The sequence below is a fragment of the Astatotilapia calliptera genome, chromosome 4 (assembly GCF_964374335.1).
Source record: "Astatotilapia calliptera chromosome 4, fAstCal68.1, whole genome shotgun sequence".
Classification (NCBI taxonomy): domain Eukaryota; kingdom Metazoa; phylum Chordata; class Actinopteri; order Cichliformes; family Cichlidae; genus Astatotilapia; species Astatotilapia calliptera.
In genome coordinates, this window is record NC_137425.1 from 12,659,599 (window position 1) to 12,676,974 (window position 17,376).

General features: G+C 44.5%; 2 protein-coding genes across 2 annotated transcripts in view; both read left to right on the forward strand.

Moving 5' to 3' along the window:
- The window catches only part of LOC113020659 (immunoglobulin lambda-1 light chain-like), a 49,673-nt gene that overhangs the window by 25,957 nt on the left and 6,340 nt on the right, over positions 1-17,376 (forward strand). The gene's annotated exons all lie outside the window — the stretch shown is intronic.
- LOC113020655 (immunoglobulin lambda-1 light chain-like) lies at positions 10,926-16,220 on the forward strand. The gene is made up of 5 exons (XM_080300650.1): positions 10,926-11,121; positions 11,205-11,530; positions 11,905-11,965; positions 12,347-12,442; positions 15,833-16,220. The coding sequence occupies exons 1-5, from the start codon at positions 11,034-11,036 to the stop codon at positions 16,153-16,155; spliced, it is 894 nt and encodes a 297-aa protein (XP_080156776.1). The 5' UTR covers positions 10,926-11,033; the 3' UTR covers positions 16,156-16,220.

The window sequence follows — 17,376 nt, forward strand, 5'->3', positions numbered from 1 at the left end:
TGCAAAATTTTCGTTTTGAGAGTCATTCGGCTGGGCAGGGGGTATAACACATCTGCAATGCAGCAACATCTGCTCTCTGGGCCTGTGTGAGAGTGTTATCTCAATGGCGGGAATGAGGATGTTGGAATTTGGCATCTCAGGCACCAACTCATCTCTTTCCTTAACCGGGCTCACCAGAGATTGGTTTCAGCCTCTCTCCATGCTTTAAGGAGGTTGAGTTGATAAATCTGACTGGCCCCTCCCCTGTCTGACCCTATCTCTTCATAGTCAACACCAATGTTCTCACCGTGTGACCATGAACGGTCCTTACCACTTGGCAAGTAATTTCGAGCTAGAAGAAGGGAGTAAGACAAGCACTTTATGTCCCTGTGAAAATACAACTACATTTTATCAAATATCACTAAGCAGTCCTTACCTTTAAATACAGCCTGGTTTCTTTCTCTTTCTTTCTATATCTCTGAGTGAAGTTAGCTCTCATTCTTTCTCTTCCTGTGAAATACAGCAAGTAGAGCTTTAGATAGCAACACACTGTGACACAGTTAGTGTTTGTTGAGGTGATAGAAATGCTGCATTTGAAATTACCTGACACAACATTTTACTCCCTTTTATGTTCACTCCTTTTTTTCTGAAGTACCGCAAATTATGGGCACGTGGGGTTGTTCTGGTGTTGTGCTAAAAATAAATAAATCAACACTACAGTACATGGTTTGTTCTTTCATCTCTTTTTATGCGACATCCTCTACTGATTAAAACGCGACTGCCTTTCACTGTTTAGGCTCAAATCTCATTGTTTGAAGGCCTGCAGTGACGTGAAATATTAACTTCCCCCAAATGCGTTAAACCCAAAGTAACGAGTTTGTTTTGAAAATATACGGAGTGGAAACTACAGATATTTGTAGTTTTGCACGTCTTTCTTCCTCCACCAGAGGCCATAGGCGCTGTCGATCTTGTATGTCCTCCTGCAGCAACATCTCTGTGAAGCTGATGCCTTCTTGCTTGCAGGTTGAAGAATCTTTGGTGCGCCTCCACAATTCTTCTTTAATTCGCCTCTGTGTGAATAGAATAATGATGTTTCTGTTTCTGCCATCAACTTGTTTCCCTAAGCGGTGGACAATATCAACAGCCTCTTCTAAGTTCAAGTCAGGGGCAATCTTCTGAAGCGTTTGCAAAACCTTCACTCTAATGTTTTCGTCTTTGTCTTCCTTCACCCCTTTCAGTTTTAGGCACCACCTCATTCGGTAGCGCTCTTGTTCTCTCACTCTTCTTTTCAAGTCTTCGTTTTCTTTAAGCAGCAGTTCATTCGCATTTGCCAGTTTAACAACTTTCAGTTTGCAATCAGCTATCTCTGCAGCGTTAAACTCTACAGCCTTAGCCAAGCTGGCAACCATAGCTGCACTTTGTCTGTTTTGTTCCTTGATATCCTCCAGTTGTGCTTCAAATTTTTTGTCAAGTCCCATAATGGCTTCAAAAATAGTTTTATTGGAGATATCATCTTCCTTCGCTGAAGATTTTGTTCTTTTCTCCTCTGGCGGTTGTTTTCGTCTCCCTGTGAGGTGTCATGCCGAGCAGATATCTGTCATGGTCCTGGGCCATGTGGGCCCAGTATTCTTAGTTCTTTGTATTCTCGTATTTCGTTCCTTATTTAGGCCATGTCTTCTGAGTTGCCCTGTTGTGTTGTTCCCTAAGTGTTTTTCCCTTCATGGCTCTCTCCCCCCTGTGTGCCCTCTATGTATTGATGAGCCCTCGTCTCCCTTTGTGGTTGTTTCATGTTTCCCCAGCCCGTTATGTCTGTGTTTTCCCCGTGCTCTCTCTCCTCCTGTCGGAACCTCTGTGCCTCTACATGTCATGTTCAGTTCACCCTGCCCTGTCTAGTTATGATTATCAGTGTCACCTGTGTTCCCCGTGTGTGCCCACTTTCCTCGTTTACCCTCTGTGTATTTCTGTCTGAGTCTCCCTCTGTTCGGCGTCGTGTTCTCCCTCATGTTGTGTGTAATTCTCCCCGTGGTTCGGTTCCTTGTACAGTTCATGCGTTAGTTTTCCCAGTTTTAGTTTATTCTGTATTGCTTCCCGTGGCCAGCAATAAAGCTGTGTTTTTTGAGTTTATCCCCGTGTCTGTGAACCTGCATCTTGGGTCCTTCCCCTGCCTGCCACACAACGTATCATGACAGAAGAACACGACCACAACATGGACCCAGCAGTTCACAACCCCTCCGCGGACCGACAGTACGACGCGACCGTGCCGGACCCAGCGACACAAAGACTGGAGATTGTCCGGACAGTGGAGTCGCTATGCGACAAGTGGCTGCACTGTTCCAGTGAGGAGGAACGGGAGGAGTTCGCCCGCCAGGTAGGGGTGTGCGTGTCTGTGTTCCCCTGGCTATGGGAGACGCTGCACCCCCTCGTCAGCGACCTTCTCGTCTCCGCTCTCCGACTCCGTCCGCAGCAGCAGCGGCCCGGTGGGCGTGCACCTTCACCAGAGCCGTGCCATCGCGCCGTTGCCCCGCCGCCTCATGAGCCAGTGGCGGTCAGAGTCGGAATGGTGAGGCTCACCACGGACACACCATTGGCTCACACTTCATCAGCTTCCGCATCTTCGCCACCGCCTGCCTGCACGGAGATGCCCGAGGCTGTTGACTTCGGTGAGGAGGAGCGGCAGCAGGTGTTGCGGGCTTATCGGGAGGACGAGCTCCGGTGGAAGCCCTGGCTCATCTCGGAGCAGGACCTCTCACCTGCTGCACAGCCTACCAGCCGCTCGCCGTCTCCAATCCACTTAGACTTTACTTCGCCTGCCTCATTTCTGGCAAGGATGTGGGCGGACGACCGGGAGATCGCCGCTACATCACCCCCTGCATCGGTGCCATCAGCGCCCATCGCGCCAGCTACCAGAAGGGGGCGGCGCCGGCGCCGCCGTGGCACCGCATTAACTCCGGAAATCATGGAGCCCGGTCTCTGTGAGCAGCAGCAAGCAGCTGGCACCCACGTAGAGGAGGAGCTCCGGAGAAAGCCGTGGCCTACCCCCGATTGTCAGCACATCTTTCGGGGAACACGCCTGGCTCTCGGGGGCCCTCGGAGCCGCCAGGGTCCGCAGCCACCCTCAGTTCAGTTAGCTCCCTCGCAGCCACCCTCAGTTCAGTTAGCTCCCTCGCAGCCGCCCTCAGTTCAGTTAGCTCCCTCGCAGCCGCCCTCAGTTCAGTTAGCTCCCTCGCAGCCACCCTCAGTTCAGTCAGCTCCCTCGCAGCCACCCTCAGTTCAGTTAGCTCCCCCGCAGCCCTTCACAGCTCAGTTAGCTCCCTCGCAGCCCTTCACAGCTCAGTTAGCTCCCTCGCAGCCACCCTCAGTTCAGTCAGCTCCCTCGCAGCCACCCTCAGTTCAGTCAGCTCCCTCGCAGCCACCCTCAGTTCAGTCAGCTCCCTCGCAGCCACCCTCAGTTCAGTCAGCTCCCTCGCAGCCACCCTCAGTTCAGTCTCCAGTAGCTCCAGTGCCGCCTGTAGCGCAGGCCCCAGTGGCTCCAGTGCCGCCTGTAGCCCAGTCCCCAGTGGCTCCAGTGCCGCCTGTAGCCCAGTCCCCAGTAGCTCCAGTGCCGCCTGTAGCCCAGTCCCCGATAGCAGTACGGTCCGCTGGTCGGCTTAACATTCAGCCAGGGGTCTCAAATCTCTCTGGCTCTGCATCAGGTCCTGCTGGGAGCTCGGATGAGCTCATCCAGGACTCTGCGGCTCCCACGCCGCCATCTACCTCGTCAGCTGGAGGGTCCGAGGGGCCCGTTCAGCCTCCTGTCTCCGCTGGAGGGTCCGAGGGGCCCGTTCAGCCTCCTGTCTCCGCTGGAGGGTCCGAGGGGCCCGTTCAGCAACCTTCCTCGTCAGCTGGGGGTTCGGGAGAACCGCACCAGCCTCATGCCACGTCGGCTGGAGGGTCCGAGGGGCCCGTTCAGCCTCCTGTCTCCGCTGGAGGGTCCGAGGGGCCCGTTCAGCCTCCTGTCTCCGCTGGAGGGTCCGAGGGGCCCGTTCAGCAACCTTCCTCGTCAGCTGGGGGTTCGGGAGAACCGCACCAGCCTCATGCCACGTCAGCTGGAGGGTCCGAGGGGCCCGTTCAGCCTCCTGTCTCAGCTGGAGGGCCCGAGGAGCCCGTCCAGCACCATGCCACATCAGCTGGAGGGCCCGAGGAGCCCATCCAGCCACCTTCTGCTGCGCCTGGTCCAGCCTGTGCTTCGTCAGCTGCAGCCTCAGAGCCTTCGTCAGCTGCAGCCTCAGAGCCTTCGTCAGCTGCAGCCTCAGAGCCTTCGCCTGGTCCAGCCTCAGAGCCTTCGCCTGGTCCAGCCTCCGAGTCTTCAGCCTCGTCTGTCGCGGCTTCGGCCTGTGCTTCGTCTGGTCCTGTGCCCACCGGGCCATGGCCAGCACGCCTGACACTGGAGAGCCGCCGCTGCCTTCCGCGTGGCCGGCCCCCGGAACCGCTCCGTCGTCTCCTTCGCCGCCGCCGCTGCCTTCCGCGCGGCCGGCCCCCGGAACCGCTCCGTCGTCTCCTTCGCCGCCGCCGCTGCCTTCCGCGCGGCCGGCCCCCGGAACCGCTCCGTCGTCTCCTTCGCCGCCGCCGCTGCCTTCCGCGCGGCCGGCCCCCGGAACTGCTCCGTCGTCTCCTTCGCCGCCGCCGCTGCCTTCCGCGCGGCCGGCCCCCGGAACTGCTCCGTCGTCTCCTTCGCCGCCGCCGCTGCCTTCCGCGCGGCCGGCCTCCTGAACTGCTCCGTCGTCTCCTTCGCCGCCGCCGCTGCCTTCCGCGCGGCCGGCCTCCGGACCAGCTCTGCCACCTGTGCCACCCGCCTGGTCGGCCCCCCGACCGTGTGACCCGTGAACTCTTGTTCCTGTGGGCTCTGGGTCGGCCCCCTGAACTTTATTTTGACTATGGTCGTGTGCTCCCGTGTTTTCTGTTGTTTATTTTGTTTCCCGTTCTGGTCCCTCCGTCCTGGTCCCCCGCCTCCCGCCCTGGGTGGGTTGTTTTCTGTTTTTGTTTTTGTTTCTCGGGTTTGGGCTGTCAGGAGCCAGCCCTTTAGGGGGGGGTGGTGTCATGGTCCTGGGCCATGTGGGCCCAGTATTCTTAGTTCTTTGTATTCTCGTATTTCGTTCCTTATTTAGGCCATGTCTTCTGAGTTGCCCTGTTGTGTTGTTCCCTAAGTGTTTTTCCCTTCATGGCTCTCTCCCCCCGTGTGCCCTCTATGTATTGATGAGCCCTCGTCTCCCTTTGTGGTTGTTTCATGTTTCCCCAGCCCGTTATGTCTGTGTTTTCCCCGTGCTCTCTCTCCTCCTGTCGGAACCTCTGTGCCTCTACATGTCATGTTCAGTTCACCCCGCCCTGTCTAGTTATGATTATCAGTGTCACCTGTGTTCCCCGTGTGTGCCCACTTTCCTCGTTTACCCTCTGTGTATTTCTGTCTGAGTCTCCCTCTGTTCGGCGTCGTGTTCTCCCTCATGTTGTGTGTAATTCTCCCCGTGGTTCGGTTCCTTGTACAGTTCATGCGTTAGTTTTCCCAGTTTTAGTTTATTCTGTATTGCTTCCCGTGGCCAGCAATAAAGCTGTGTTTTTTGAGTTTATCCCCGTGTCTGTGAACCTGCATCTTGGGTCCTTCCCCTGCCTGCCACACAACGTATCATGACAGATATCAGAATTGAGTTCAAGCAAAGTTGACTCTTTTGGTGATTACAGTTTGTCCGGGCGGGCTGTGCGTCTTATTTCATCTGCAGACACGTCGTTGGATGAGGAACAGCTCATGTTGGCATCAGTGGCAGTCAGGATGGCGGCATCTTCCAGAGGGAAGGTCAGGTCGCTGGTCTCTCTGAGCAGGACGCTGTCCACCAACAAGCCCGGTTCCACGGCTGGAGATTACCCTCCTCCGGCTGAAGCCCCCGCTTTTCCCCCGAACAGCGAGCCAGCAGCGGCGCCTCAGCGGAGACCCAAAAGCAGCGGCTGCTCCGTGCTCCTCTTCCCCAGTCAGGGCAGCCAGTTTGTGGGCATGGGCAGAGGACTTTTGAAATACCCCAACATTAAAGAAATGTTCACCATAGCCCAGAAGATCCTGGGTTACGACCTGCTGTCTCTGTGTCTGGAGGGCCCCGAGGACGAGCTGCAGAAAACCCCAAAGTAAGTGCCAGATAAATGTCTGGAAAAGGACAATAACTGCAGGTCCTGCCTTCTTAAATGTGGCCATTTTATCTTTTTAAAAAAAAAAATACTGCTACAGTAATATTAATTTATATTTAAAATGTGCGCACATTATGTATGAAGGTGTGGATGAATGATGCTTGTTGTAAGAAAGCATTTTGAGTGCCCAGTAGAAGAGCATCTTTCAAATGCAAAGTTTCTCATTTCAACTTTAATTACTGCACATGATTAAGGCGATAAGAGTAAATAAGGCTTCCAACAGTGGTTATTTCTTATTATCATATCTTATTTTTATTGGTTTTATCAGTAGATTGTTGTTTCACTCCCACCAAAAACATCACCGTAAATAATCTTCTGATTCTGAATGACCATTTAAAAAAATAAACAAATTGTTCTGAGTTAATTTCAGTTACGGATGTATCAGTGACGTAAATGATATATCGGTCATAATCGGGAGGCTGTTACATTTTTATTTTTTTTTTACTTGTTTTGACTTGTCTTTTCTGGGGCGATGAACTTTGCAGAAGGTAGAAAGATTTCTTTTTTGGGGTCTTTTTGTGCATTTGAGCGCCCAGCCCCAGACACCAAGAACCACCAAAGCACCAACTCCTGAGGGCATCAGCCACCAGCAGGGAGTTTGGTGAGGATGTTCCCAGAGAGGTGGAGTCTAACACCCGACCTGACATATAGACACAGACAAACAGCCACAAATGTGCATTCCCACCCTCATGCACACATATACAAATACTCAGCACTCACCCAACCTAATAACAGACACAAATACACATTATGTACACACAATCATACTCCCCAAAAATACTCTATACCCCAGGTCCAGGTACCCTCACCCCCAGAGGGGAAAACTGCACCCAGACCCAGGAGATGTTACTCCTGCGGGACCTGCCTCCGCAGCAGCAGGGAGGTCCCGCATCCCAGACCCCAATCGGGCAGCCAACACCTCCTCCCAGCCCCTCCGAGGTGGCACTGGTGCCAGAGGTGAGGTTGAATACACAGACCGTTCTCTGGACGCCGTATAACATGCCCACCCCCAGGCCCTATATGTATGCGTTATGAGAGTGTGAGTAATGTGGATGTCTAAGTTGTGTTTTTTGATGCTTGTTGATATTTTTATACAAGATTCTTCAAAAACGGACCTCGGATCCTCTCAGAAGCAGACAGGAGAAGTTTTCCTACTCCATAGGTGAACTGAAGAACAAGGTGACCGTCACAACCAGAGGCAGATGCAGCTGAAGCTACAGCAAGGCCACGCAAGATGCGGCGGGCTTAGGTTTGCTCAGATAATAGGCGGCGGCTGGAGATCAGAGGAACAGGAAATGATTCGTAAGCGTGTGTTTTGTTAGGATAACTTTGTCAACCCCTATTTAAAGGACAATAGTGGAATTTTATTCTCAAAGCATTTCATGTGACCTTAAAGCTCTCCAGAATGAGATTATGTTGCTGACCCCTGACATCCCAAATCAGTGGGTGTAGCTATAAACCTTGATGGGTAAGTGTATAGTTTGAGGAATTTATTGACAGTGGGGGTCTGCCTGCCATAAAATGAGGAGTAAAAGCTGCCTCAGCTAGGTAAACAGGAAGAACAGTTACTAGTCTGGGGGAAATGTATTTACCCAGTTGTGAGCTCTAGTAACCTCCCTTGTCTCACTAACACTCCTCCTCACATGGAAGAGTGATTCAGACTGTGGCCAGGACCTGAGTTATGCTAAAGGTTTTAAGGATACTGAACAACATTTAATAAAATTTCCACTTATTTGCAGCACTGTTTTGAAATATAAACAGACTGATGAGGGAAATGAGATGTTGACAGTGAAAGTTGGTGTCTGCAGGATGTTTCAGTTCCTCTCCCCTCATCAGTGACAGTCAGGAGGTTTTTGTACAGCCATGTATACAAACTGAATCACTGTGGTATTCGGACAAGGCACCAAGCTGATTTTAACAAGTAAGTGCTTTTTAAATGATCATAAAACAAGAGAGATTTTGCACAAATCTGCTGATGACTACTTAGTTCAATATGTTTCTTGTTCAGCATCATTTCTTATGATTTTGTACAACATGAAATAGTTTCAGGTTGTCTCATATACAGGAGACATGGATTCGTTATGTAAAACAAAATGTGTAAAGGGGTCAAATAAATTTTTATATTTTTATATAAATGTTGTTCACTGAAAATGATGTGAAATATGTTGTTGTTCACTCTTATTATTCCCATAATGTTTTCATTTATATTTAGGTTCATTTGAAAAACATACACAGGCATGTTTTCTCTTTCTTCAATAGTAGTTAACAGTGTTACTAATGTTCAAAATTACTTTTAAGTGATTAGAACCTGGCCTAATAGTTTTTTTTTAAATGAAAGAAAATTACTCACAGTAGCCGACATGTTATGCAGAAAATATGTTCTAGAATTAAATTGAAGATGTTTTACATGAAAAGATAAACAGTAACTAGTCATATTTTCAAAAGGAAATTCAAATGATATGCTGGGTTATTATTTCTATATTGTTTTGCAGATTTAAATTATTTTAAACATTAACATTCTTTTCAAATTTTATAACAATTATTATGTTTATTTCATAATGACTATTATTGATGTCTTGCTTTCTGTTTTTATTACTTCTTTTATCATTGTCTCCTTTTGATTTTTCTTTTTCTCTGAACATCTTTTATGTATTTTCAGACTCCAGCCTCCCTCCTCCTGCCCTGACAGTCTTCCCTCCATCCAGTGCTGAGCTCCAGTCCAACACAGCTTCTGTGGTCTGTCTGTCCAGTCAGTCTGTGCCTTTTGCAGATGTGAGCTGGTTGGCTGGTGGGAGTCCAGTGAGCAGTGGGATCTCTACCAGCACTGCTGTTCAGAGACCAGACCAGACTTTCCAAATCAGCAGCTCTCTGACCATCCAGACATCAGACTGGAACATGGATAAGGTTTATACATGTAAAGTGTCTTTGGCCTCAGAGACTTCAGAGAAAACCATCAAGAAGTCAGAATGTCCCACTGAATAGTCAAGGACCAGAGTGTGCATTTAAAATCTGCTTCTTTACTGCTTGTGCTGTTTGCTCATTACAGTCTTTACATGTTAGAAATCTGAATAAAGCAAAAGGTTTAAGTCATGTATTCATTTGCTGGTTTTTGACAAGTATTTTCAGGAATTCATGTCTTGCATTAAATTAATAAAAGCATTGATTTAAAAAATGTGTTTTCTTTTCAGTAAATAAGAAATTGTGTCACTTTTCAGTAAGATGACTGGAATGAAGTGTTAAATAAACACTCAGAAGCACACTATTTTTTAAATGTCTTCTTCCCATAGTTAAAACATAAATATATTCTGGAATACACGCTATGTAATATTTGAACACTAGAGAGCATCATTTAATAATTTTTCCTGAGTAACAGAGAGGGCAAGTGTCACTGGTTTAAAATGTTGGTTATAGATTTGCAAATGAATCTTCACACTCAGTTAGTGAAGCATAACCTGTCAGCTCTTCTGTTTCTTTCAGGATGCACCTGCAGGTCTTAGTAACTCATTTATAACTTTAAGTAAATGAAGTATCAGCTCTCTGTAAAATAAAATGGAACTGCTGTTTACTGGCAATGTTTCAATTCATATCATTGTTTTATTCAGAGACAGTTAGCTGAATACTCTTAGATTTTAGCCTAAACATAACTTACTTACTGTAAAGCAGCACTAAGTAGAGTTCAGTTATGAAACTAAACCTTTCTGCATCTTTCTGCTGTCATTTGCTGTTTTGCTTTAAACATTTAAACCATTATATATAACCAGTAGGTACATCTGTCTCATTCCAGATGTAGCTTTTTTACAAACAGTATTTTTAATTTTTTAGTTATCTATAAACTGCTATTTATTCTGTTAGTTATTTAGATGTTCCCACTGTCATGGCATCATTAACTTTAATAGCTGCACAGTGGCTCAGAGAAAAGCACTCCAAGGGATCTTAAACACCGCCCAAAAGATCACTGGCTGCCCTCTCCCCACACTGAAAGATCTACACAACACCAGCTGTCTTAAAAAAGCCCAAAACATCATAAAAGATACCTCACATCCTGGCCACTCCCTGTTTGAACTGTTGCCCTCAGGCAGACGGTACAGAGCAATCAGTGTAAGGACTTATAGACTCAAACACAGCTTTTATCCAACTGCAATAAGACATCTGAATGCTACAAAAAAAAATGTTCATCACGCCACTCTTGTATTAATCTATGCACTGACTGAAGCATGTATGTGGGAATGTATGTGAATGTTTGCTGATACTTGTTATTAGCACTTTAAGTATTCTATTTATTTTGTTTATTGAATTTTATTGTTTTATTTATATTTTGATATTGTTAGGGATGATGCACTGATCGGGGACCATTTTAAATTTTGTTGTACCTGTGACAATGACAATAAAGATTCTGATCTGATCTGAATAATGACACATTAATATAAGATAGTATCTATAGATATCTAACAAGGACATAATTGAATGAAAACAAAACACTGGGCAGAAGACCCAGGACCATGACACATGAAGGCAATCCATTTCTTCCACTTTTGTGAAAAGACGTCTACTTTAGACCTTTGCAAGAAAGGTTCACCTTGTGTGTCACCCACATAGCAGATCAATCCTCCTTTGATATTTGTATATCTAGTTCTTTTTCCCATTTTGTTTTAATATCAGTATTATTCCCTTTGTGCTTCTGGAGGCCTTGGTATACTTTTCCCATTTTTCTTTTTGAATGTTTCAATTGAAATATATACATCATGTTGTTAATAAAAAATAAATGAAGAAAAAAGGAAATAAATATTGTGATGATGTAACAGGGTGAAAGGAGGAGACACAGCTCCTCCTCCTGTTAGTTGTATTAAATGGCTCCTCCAGCACCTTTTCTTCAGTTCTTAGTTCACATCGACATCATGCTGGCAACTCTCTGTGCTCTCATCACTGCTCTAACATGTAAAGACTTTGACTTATATACCGCACATATATACTAATGTCCGTGTGTTTCTCTTGACTCTGTGTCTTCATGTTGTTTGCAGGTGTGAGTGGTGTTACAGTGGTGACACAGAAACCTCCTGTTCTATCAGTGAGAAAAGGAGAGACAGCCACGATGGACTGTAACCTGGGGACTGTTACTAACAGTCCTGCTCGTTGGTACAAACAGATTCCAGGAGGAGTTCCTCAGTTTGTGCTGTATTTTTATCATAGCTGGAGTTCTCCAACCTATGGCTCTGGGTTCTCCTCTCCAAAATTCACATCCACTCATCAGTCAACAACAGATTATCGTTTGATCATCAGCAATGTGGAGGAGGGAGACTCTGCAGTCTATTACTGTAAGACATGGGACGGCTCTGTTAATGAGCATGTATCACAGTGATTTACACTGTGACAAAAACCTCCACACAGACACTTCTGCTTTTTGATGGTCTTTTTATAAAAGACACACCCAACAAACTCAGTGTAATCCCACCACCTTCAAATAGGGTTTTTTTTTTTTTTTTTTGCTAGCTGCAAAATTAAAAAATTAGAGAAGAATCTCTGATGGAGCTCTTTAGTATGCACACAGCTTTTCAGTGGTGACAAGCAGAAGTTAATTAACAGTTAAAAGCAAGACACTCAGCAATGTGCTACTGTGAAACATGGAGAGACATTAGGGAGGACATAAAAAGAAAAACAAACAAACTAAGTGACACCATAGCTTTTGTGGAATCTGAACATATTACATTCCCAAACACCCAGTGTGGAATAAAACACAGACATACCGAAATGAATGTGACAGTTTACACCTATAATGTTTTAGGTAATATAATTTGGTCAGTCCTAGCTCCCTTGAATGGTAGCAGAAAACTACTCACTTTTTGTTTAAAATAATAATAATAGTAGTCGTAGTAGTGAAAAAAGTATATATAAACAATCAAATATGATGGATGATTAAGAACAAAGGAAGGTAACCAATGAAATACAAACAAATACCAACAGCTCCTCCTCCCATTAGTTGTGTTAAATAGCTCTTCCAAATCTTTCACTTCTCAATTCTTTGCTCAAATCAACAACATGCTGGTGACTCTTTGTGCTCTCATCACTTCTCTAACATGTAAAGAGTCTGAGTTACAGTATAGCTTAGACCCCATGTTATATTCATCTGTATTATCTTGACTCCATGTGTTCTTGTTGTTTGCAGGTGTGAGTAGTGTGACGGTGCTGACACAGAAACCTCTTCTATCAGTGAGGAAAGGAGAGACAGCCACCATGGACTGCAACCTGGGGACTGTTACTGGTAATGCTGGTCGTTGGTATAAACAGATTCCAGGAGGAGTTCCTCAGTATGTGCTGAGTTTTCGTCATGACTGGAGTTCTCCAGACTATGGCTCTGGATTCTGAATCAGAATCAGAATACTTTATTGATCCCTAGGGGGAAATTATGTTGGTTACAGTGCTCCAGTACAAACAGTAACAAAAACAGATAATACAAGAAATAAGAAATAGCACAATATATACAATATATACATATATATATAAGTCACTTACTAATAAATATCTGAATAAGAAAGAAGAGCATGTCCAAAAAGGGTGTAGCTATTGCAGTATACAGTGTGGTAGGTGGATGAGTTGTACAGGGAGATGGCCACAGGCAGGAGTGATTTCCTGTGTCGTTCAGTGGTGCTTTTTGGTAATCTCAGTCTCTCACTGAACGTGCTCCTGTGGCTAGCCAGCATGTCATGGAGTGGATGGGAGGAATTATCCAATATTGTCGTGATCTTGGACAACATTCGTCTCTCCATCACCACCCTACGAGAGTCCAGCTTCATCCCCACAACACTACTGGCCTTCAGATCAGTTTATTGAGTCTGTTATCATCAGCAACCATCCACCTGCTGCCCCAGCATGCAACAGTGTAGAGGATAGCACTGGCCACAACAGACTTGTAGAAAATCCTGAGCATTGTCCGACAGATGTTGAAGGACCTCAGCTGCCTCAGAAAATAGAGTCGACTCTGGCCCTTCCTGTAAAGTGCTGTGGTGTTTTTAGCCCAGTCCAGTTTATCAGCTGGATTGAAACAGGGGTCAAGTGTTTCCTGGTCTTCCTCAAGTCCACAACCAATTCCTTGGTCTTTGCCACGTTGAGCTGCAGATGATTCTGTTCACACCACTTGACAAATGAGTCGACCACAGCCCGGTACCCTGACTCATCGTCTCTGCTGATGCATCCAACCACTGCAGAGTTATCAGAAAACTTCTGAAGATGGCAGGTCTCTGTGCAGTGGCTGAAGTCTGTGGTGTAGAGGGTGAAGAGGAAGGGGGAGAGGACAGTCCCTTGTGGTGCCCCTGTGTTGCTGATTACCTTGTCAGACACACACTGTGGGAGACGCACATATTGTGGTCTTTCTGTCAGGTAATCAACAATCCAGGACACCAGAAAAGCATCCACATGCATCGCTGTCAGCTTATATCCCAGGAGGATCGGCCTGATGGTGTTGAAAGCACTTGAAAAGTAAAAAAAACATGACCCTCATAGTACTTGCTGGCTGGTGCAGCAATGTAGAGGAGAGAGACTCTGCAGACTATTACTGTCACACATGGGACAGCTCTGCTAAAGAGGAGGTATCATAGTGATTTACACTGTGATAAAAACTTCCTCACTTTTACTTCTGTTTTTGGACACCAACTTAGTGAACCAAAGGCACATAATTCATTTTAAACATGCTCTGTTATTTTTAATCTTTTTTTTTTAAATTTCCACTTTTACTTAAAAACAAAGCACAAGAATATACACATATATACATATGCATATACACATGCATGTGTTTGATCAAAAACATTCCCAACATACTAATTCTGAATCAGATTTCAAGCAAGAGTAAAACAAAAATGAGATTACAAAAATCCTCTTCGCCAATTTGTTTAACAAAGGGTTTTTAGACTCTTTCACATTCAGATTACAGATTAATCAGGACAACTCAGTGAAACCCACAACCTTCAAAGAGTGTGTTATTAAATACTGGATTGCTCCTTTTTTATTGCTTAATTCAAACTATATACAATCTGAGAATATAGCACCAACTACTTTATAGTCGAGTAAAGTGCATACATTCAGCAACCACTTTATTAGCTAAGCCTGTTCCACTGCTTGTCACTCTAATCCAAATAACCGGCATTTCACATCAGCAGCATCTCAAAGCATTTAGTCATGCAGGCATTATCAAGACAGCCTGCTGGAGTTCAAACCGAGGATCAAAATAAGGAAGAATGATGATTGAACGTGGCATGATTATTCATGTCTGATGAGCTGGTGTGAGTATTTTAGATATATATATATATATATATATATATGTACTGGGACTTTCCTGCTCAACCACCTCTAGGGTTTATGGGGAATGGACTGAATTGAGAAAACATCCAGTGAACAGCAGTTCTTTGCTGAGGTCAGAGAAGACTGACCATATTAGTTTGAGCTGATAGAAATGTAAAAGAAACTCAAATAACCACTCAATACAAGCAAGCTATGCTGAAGAGTATCTTTGAAAGCACAACACATCTGACCTTGAAGCTGATGGGCTACAGGAACAGAAGACTACACCTGTCAGCTAGGAACAGGAAACTGGGGCTATAATTTGCACTGTTTCACCAACATTAAACAACAGAAGACTGAAAAACACTGAACTCGAATGACTGCAGTAACCAGATCTCAGTCCAGTAGAACAACCTTGAAACATGCTTGAAAAGGAAATTTGGAAGAGCAGCTGTGACAAAAGAGTGTCTCATTAATATGCAGTTAATCAAAAACAATGTTATAGTGACTATAGATCATAGTGAGATAATCGTCTTCTAAATTTAGTGTGTATTAATCAGAAACACATTCATGAGGCTTTTTCTAATCTAATAATCAATATTTGAAATATCTGACCTGTGAATGTAAGCTTTTTTTGTTGAAACTCTTCCCTGTGATTTTCTCTATACCCAGTGTCTTCAGGAGCTTTCATATCTCTTCTCTTCTAGATGCATTTCTGTTAACATCACTTGAATGTTGTTCAGAATGACCTAATCCTATTTTCTAAATGGTTATTACTAGTGCTCAGAAACCACCAAGCGAACGTGAGAGAAAATGAGAGTACAATTAAATATAAAATGATAAAGTTAACAGTAGATTTTCTTTTGCTGATCTAAATCCAGATACTTTCAAGAAATATAACAACACAATATTTTAATCTTATTTTATCTTTACAAACACCAAGTGCTATGTACAAATGTGCAGGGGTAGGGGCTCCGGGGAATCCAGGGGGAAAAGACGGGGTTAATCACACTCGTGCCACGTCCTGTTTTATTTTGATGGCCCCTTGCTTCCCCTGTGATGTTATGTTTAATTTGTTCCTGCTGTGCTTCTATTTTCTTTATCAGACTTTTGTGTATATATTGTGTCAGTCGTCCCTTGTCCCTCATCCGACTCTCTGACTGTGTCTCAGTAGTTTTCCAAGTTTAGGCTATTTTTGCATTCTGGTTTCTCTTTATTTTATATTCTGGTGTTCAGCCCAAAATAAATGGCTCATCTTCTGTTTCCAAGTTTCCTGTTTCCCTGTGTTGTCTGTGCATGGGTCCACACCTCGCTTCATGCGATCTGTGGGCAAGTGGGCAGAGGTAGGAGATTCTGAACATCCTTCATGTATTTTCAGGCTCCAGCCTCTCTCCTCCTGTCCTGACAGTCTTCCCTCCGTCCAGTGCTGAGCTCCAGTCCAACACAGCTTCTGTGGTCTGTCTGTCCAGTCAGTCTGTGTCTTTTGCAGATGTGAGCTGGTTGGCTGGTGGGAGTCCAGTGAGCAGTGGGATCTCTACCAGCACTGCTGTTCAGAGACCAGACCAGACTTACCAAATCAGCAGCTCTCTGACCATCCAGACATCAGACTGGAACATGGATAAGGTTTATACATGTAAAGTGTCTTTGGGCTCACAGACTTCAGAGAAAACCATCAAGAAGTCAGAATGTCCCACTGAATAGTTGAGGACAAGAATGTGCATTTAAAATCTGCTTCTTTACTTCTTTTGCTGTTTGCTCATTACAAAAGAATCCGCTCATAAGAACATCATTTTTAAAATGTATTTTTCCCATAGTTGAAACATAAGTATATTCTCAAATACATGCTATGAACACTAGATTTCATTATTATGTAGGAGAGGCCAAGTCTCACTGGTTTAAAATGTTGGTTGTAAGCTTCAATAATATCTTCACATTTAGTGAAGCATCACCTTTAAACTCCTCCCTCTCTTCCTGCCCAGCATGCAACTACAGGTCTTAGTTTTTCATTCATAACTTCATGTTTTCAGCTTTCTGTCAACTAAACTGATCCTACGATGTGAATTGCTGCTTACTGAAAAAAATTTCAGTTGCAGTCATTTGGTCATTCACAAACTGTTTTATTTTTGGACAAACATAACTTTATGTATTGTGAAGAAAGTCTAAATAAAGTAATAAAGTCTATATTCATTTTTCTGTTGTTTTCTGAACCTTGTGCTGCTGTAACAAGTGAATTTCCATTAACCGCTTAAGACATCACATTAATCCCTTTGGGGTGGGATCAGGAAGGGCATCCAGTGCCCCCCACCGAATCAAACTTGCAGAGCTTCTGGCTGTTGTAGCATGGCACCAAATGAAATCTGTCCCCAAAATGTTCATGTACAGAGAGCAGGCATACAGAGCGCTGAAGCTGAAATTTAAACTTAATATCACTTGTTGAGGAAATTTGCAATCTAATTTAAAATAACCAAATATAAATAAAACCAATCACAATTGTTTTAATTTATTTATTACTTTTTATTTAGTAATTTTTAAATTTTGATTAAACTGATTGTTGGTAACAATGTCACTTACAAAAAGATAGCATCTCCTTCAGCTGACATGATGTAATTTAAATGCTGTGAAAAAATTTTGACATATTTATCAGTTTTATTTTTACAGTTTATTTTAACTTTTAAATCTTAATGTCTTTTCAAAGTGTGGGAATTCCAAGCTGCAAACTGTTTCTGTTTAAAAAACCCCCAACTGTTTTCATACATCACATTTGTGAACAGGCCCATCTTATTTACAGATATTTAGTTATTTAATTAGACGATCCCACTGTTGTGCAAAGTCACTACAAATGTTGAGGTGCCAGAGAATAACCTGCCGTGAAAATAATTTTCACAGCATTCTAAACTTAATAATAATAATATTAATAATAAT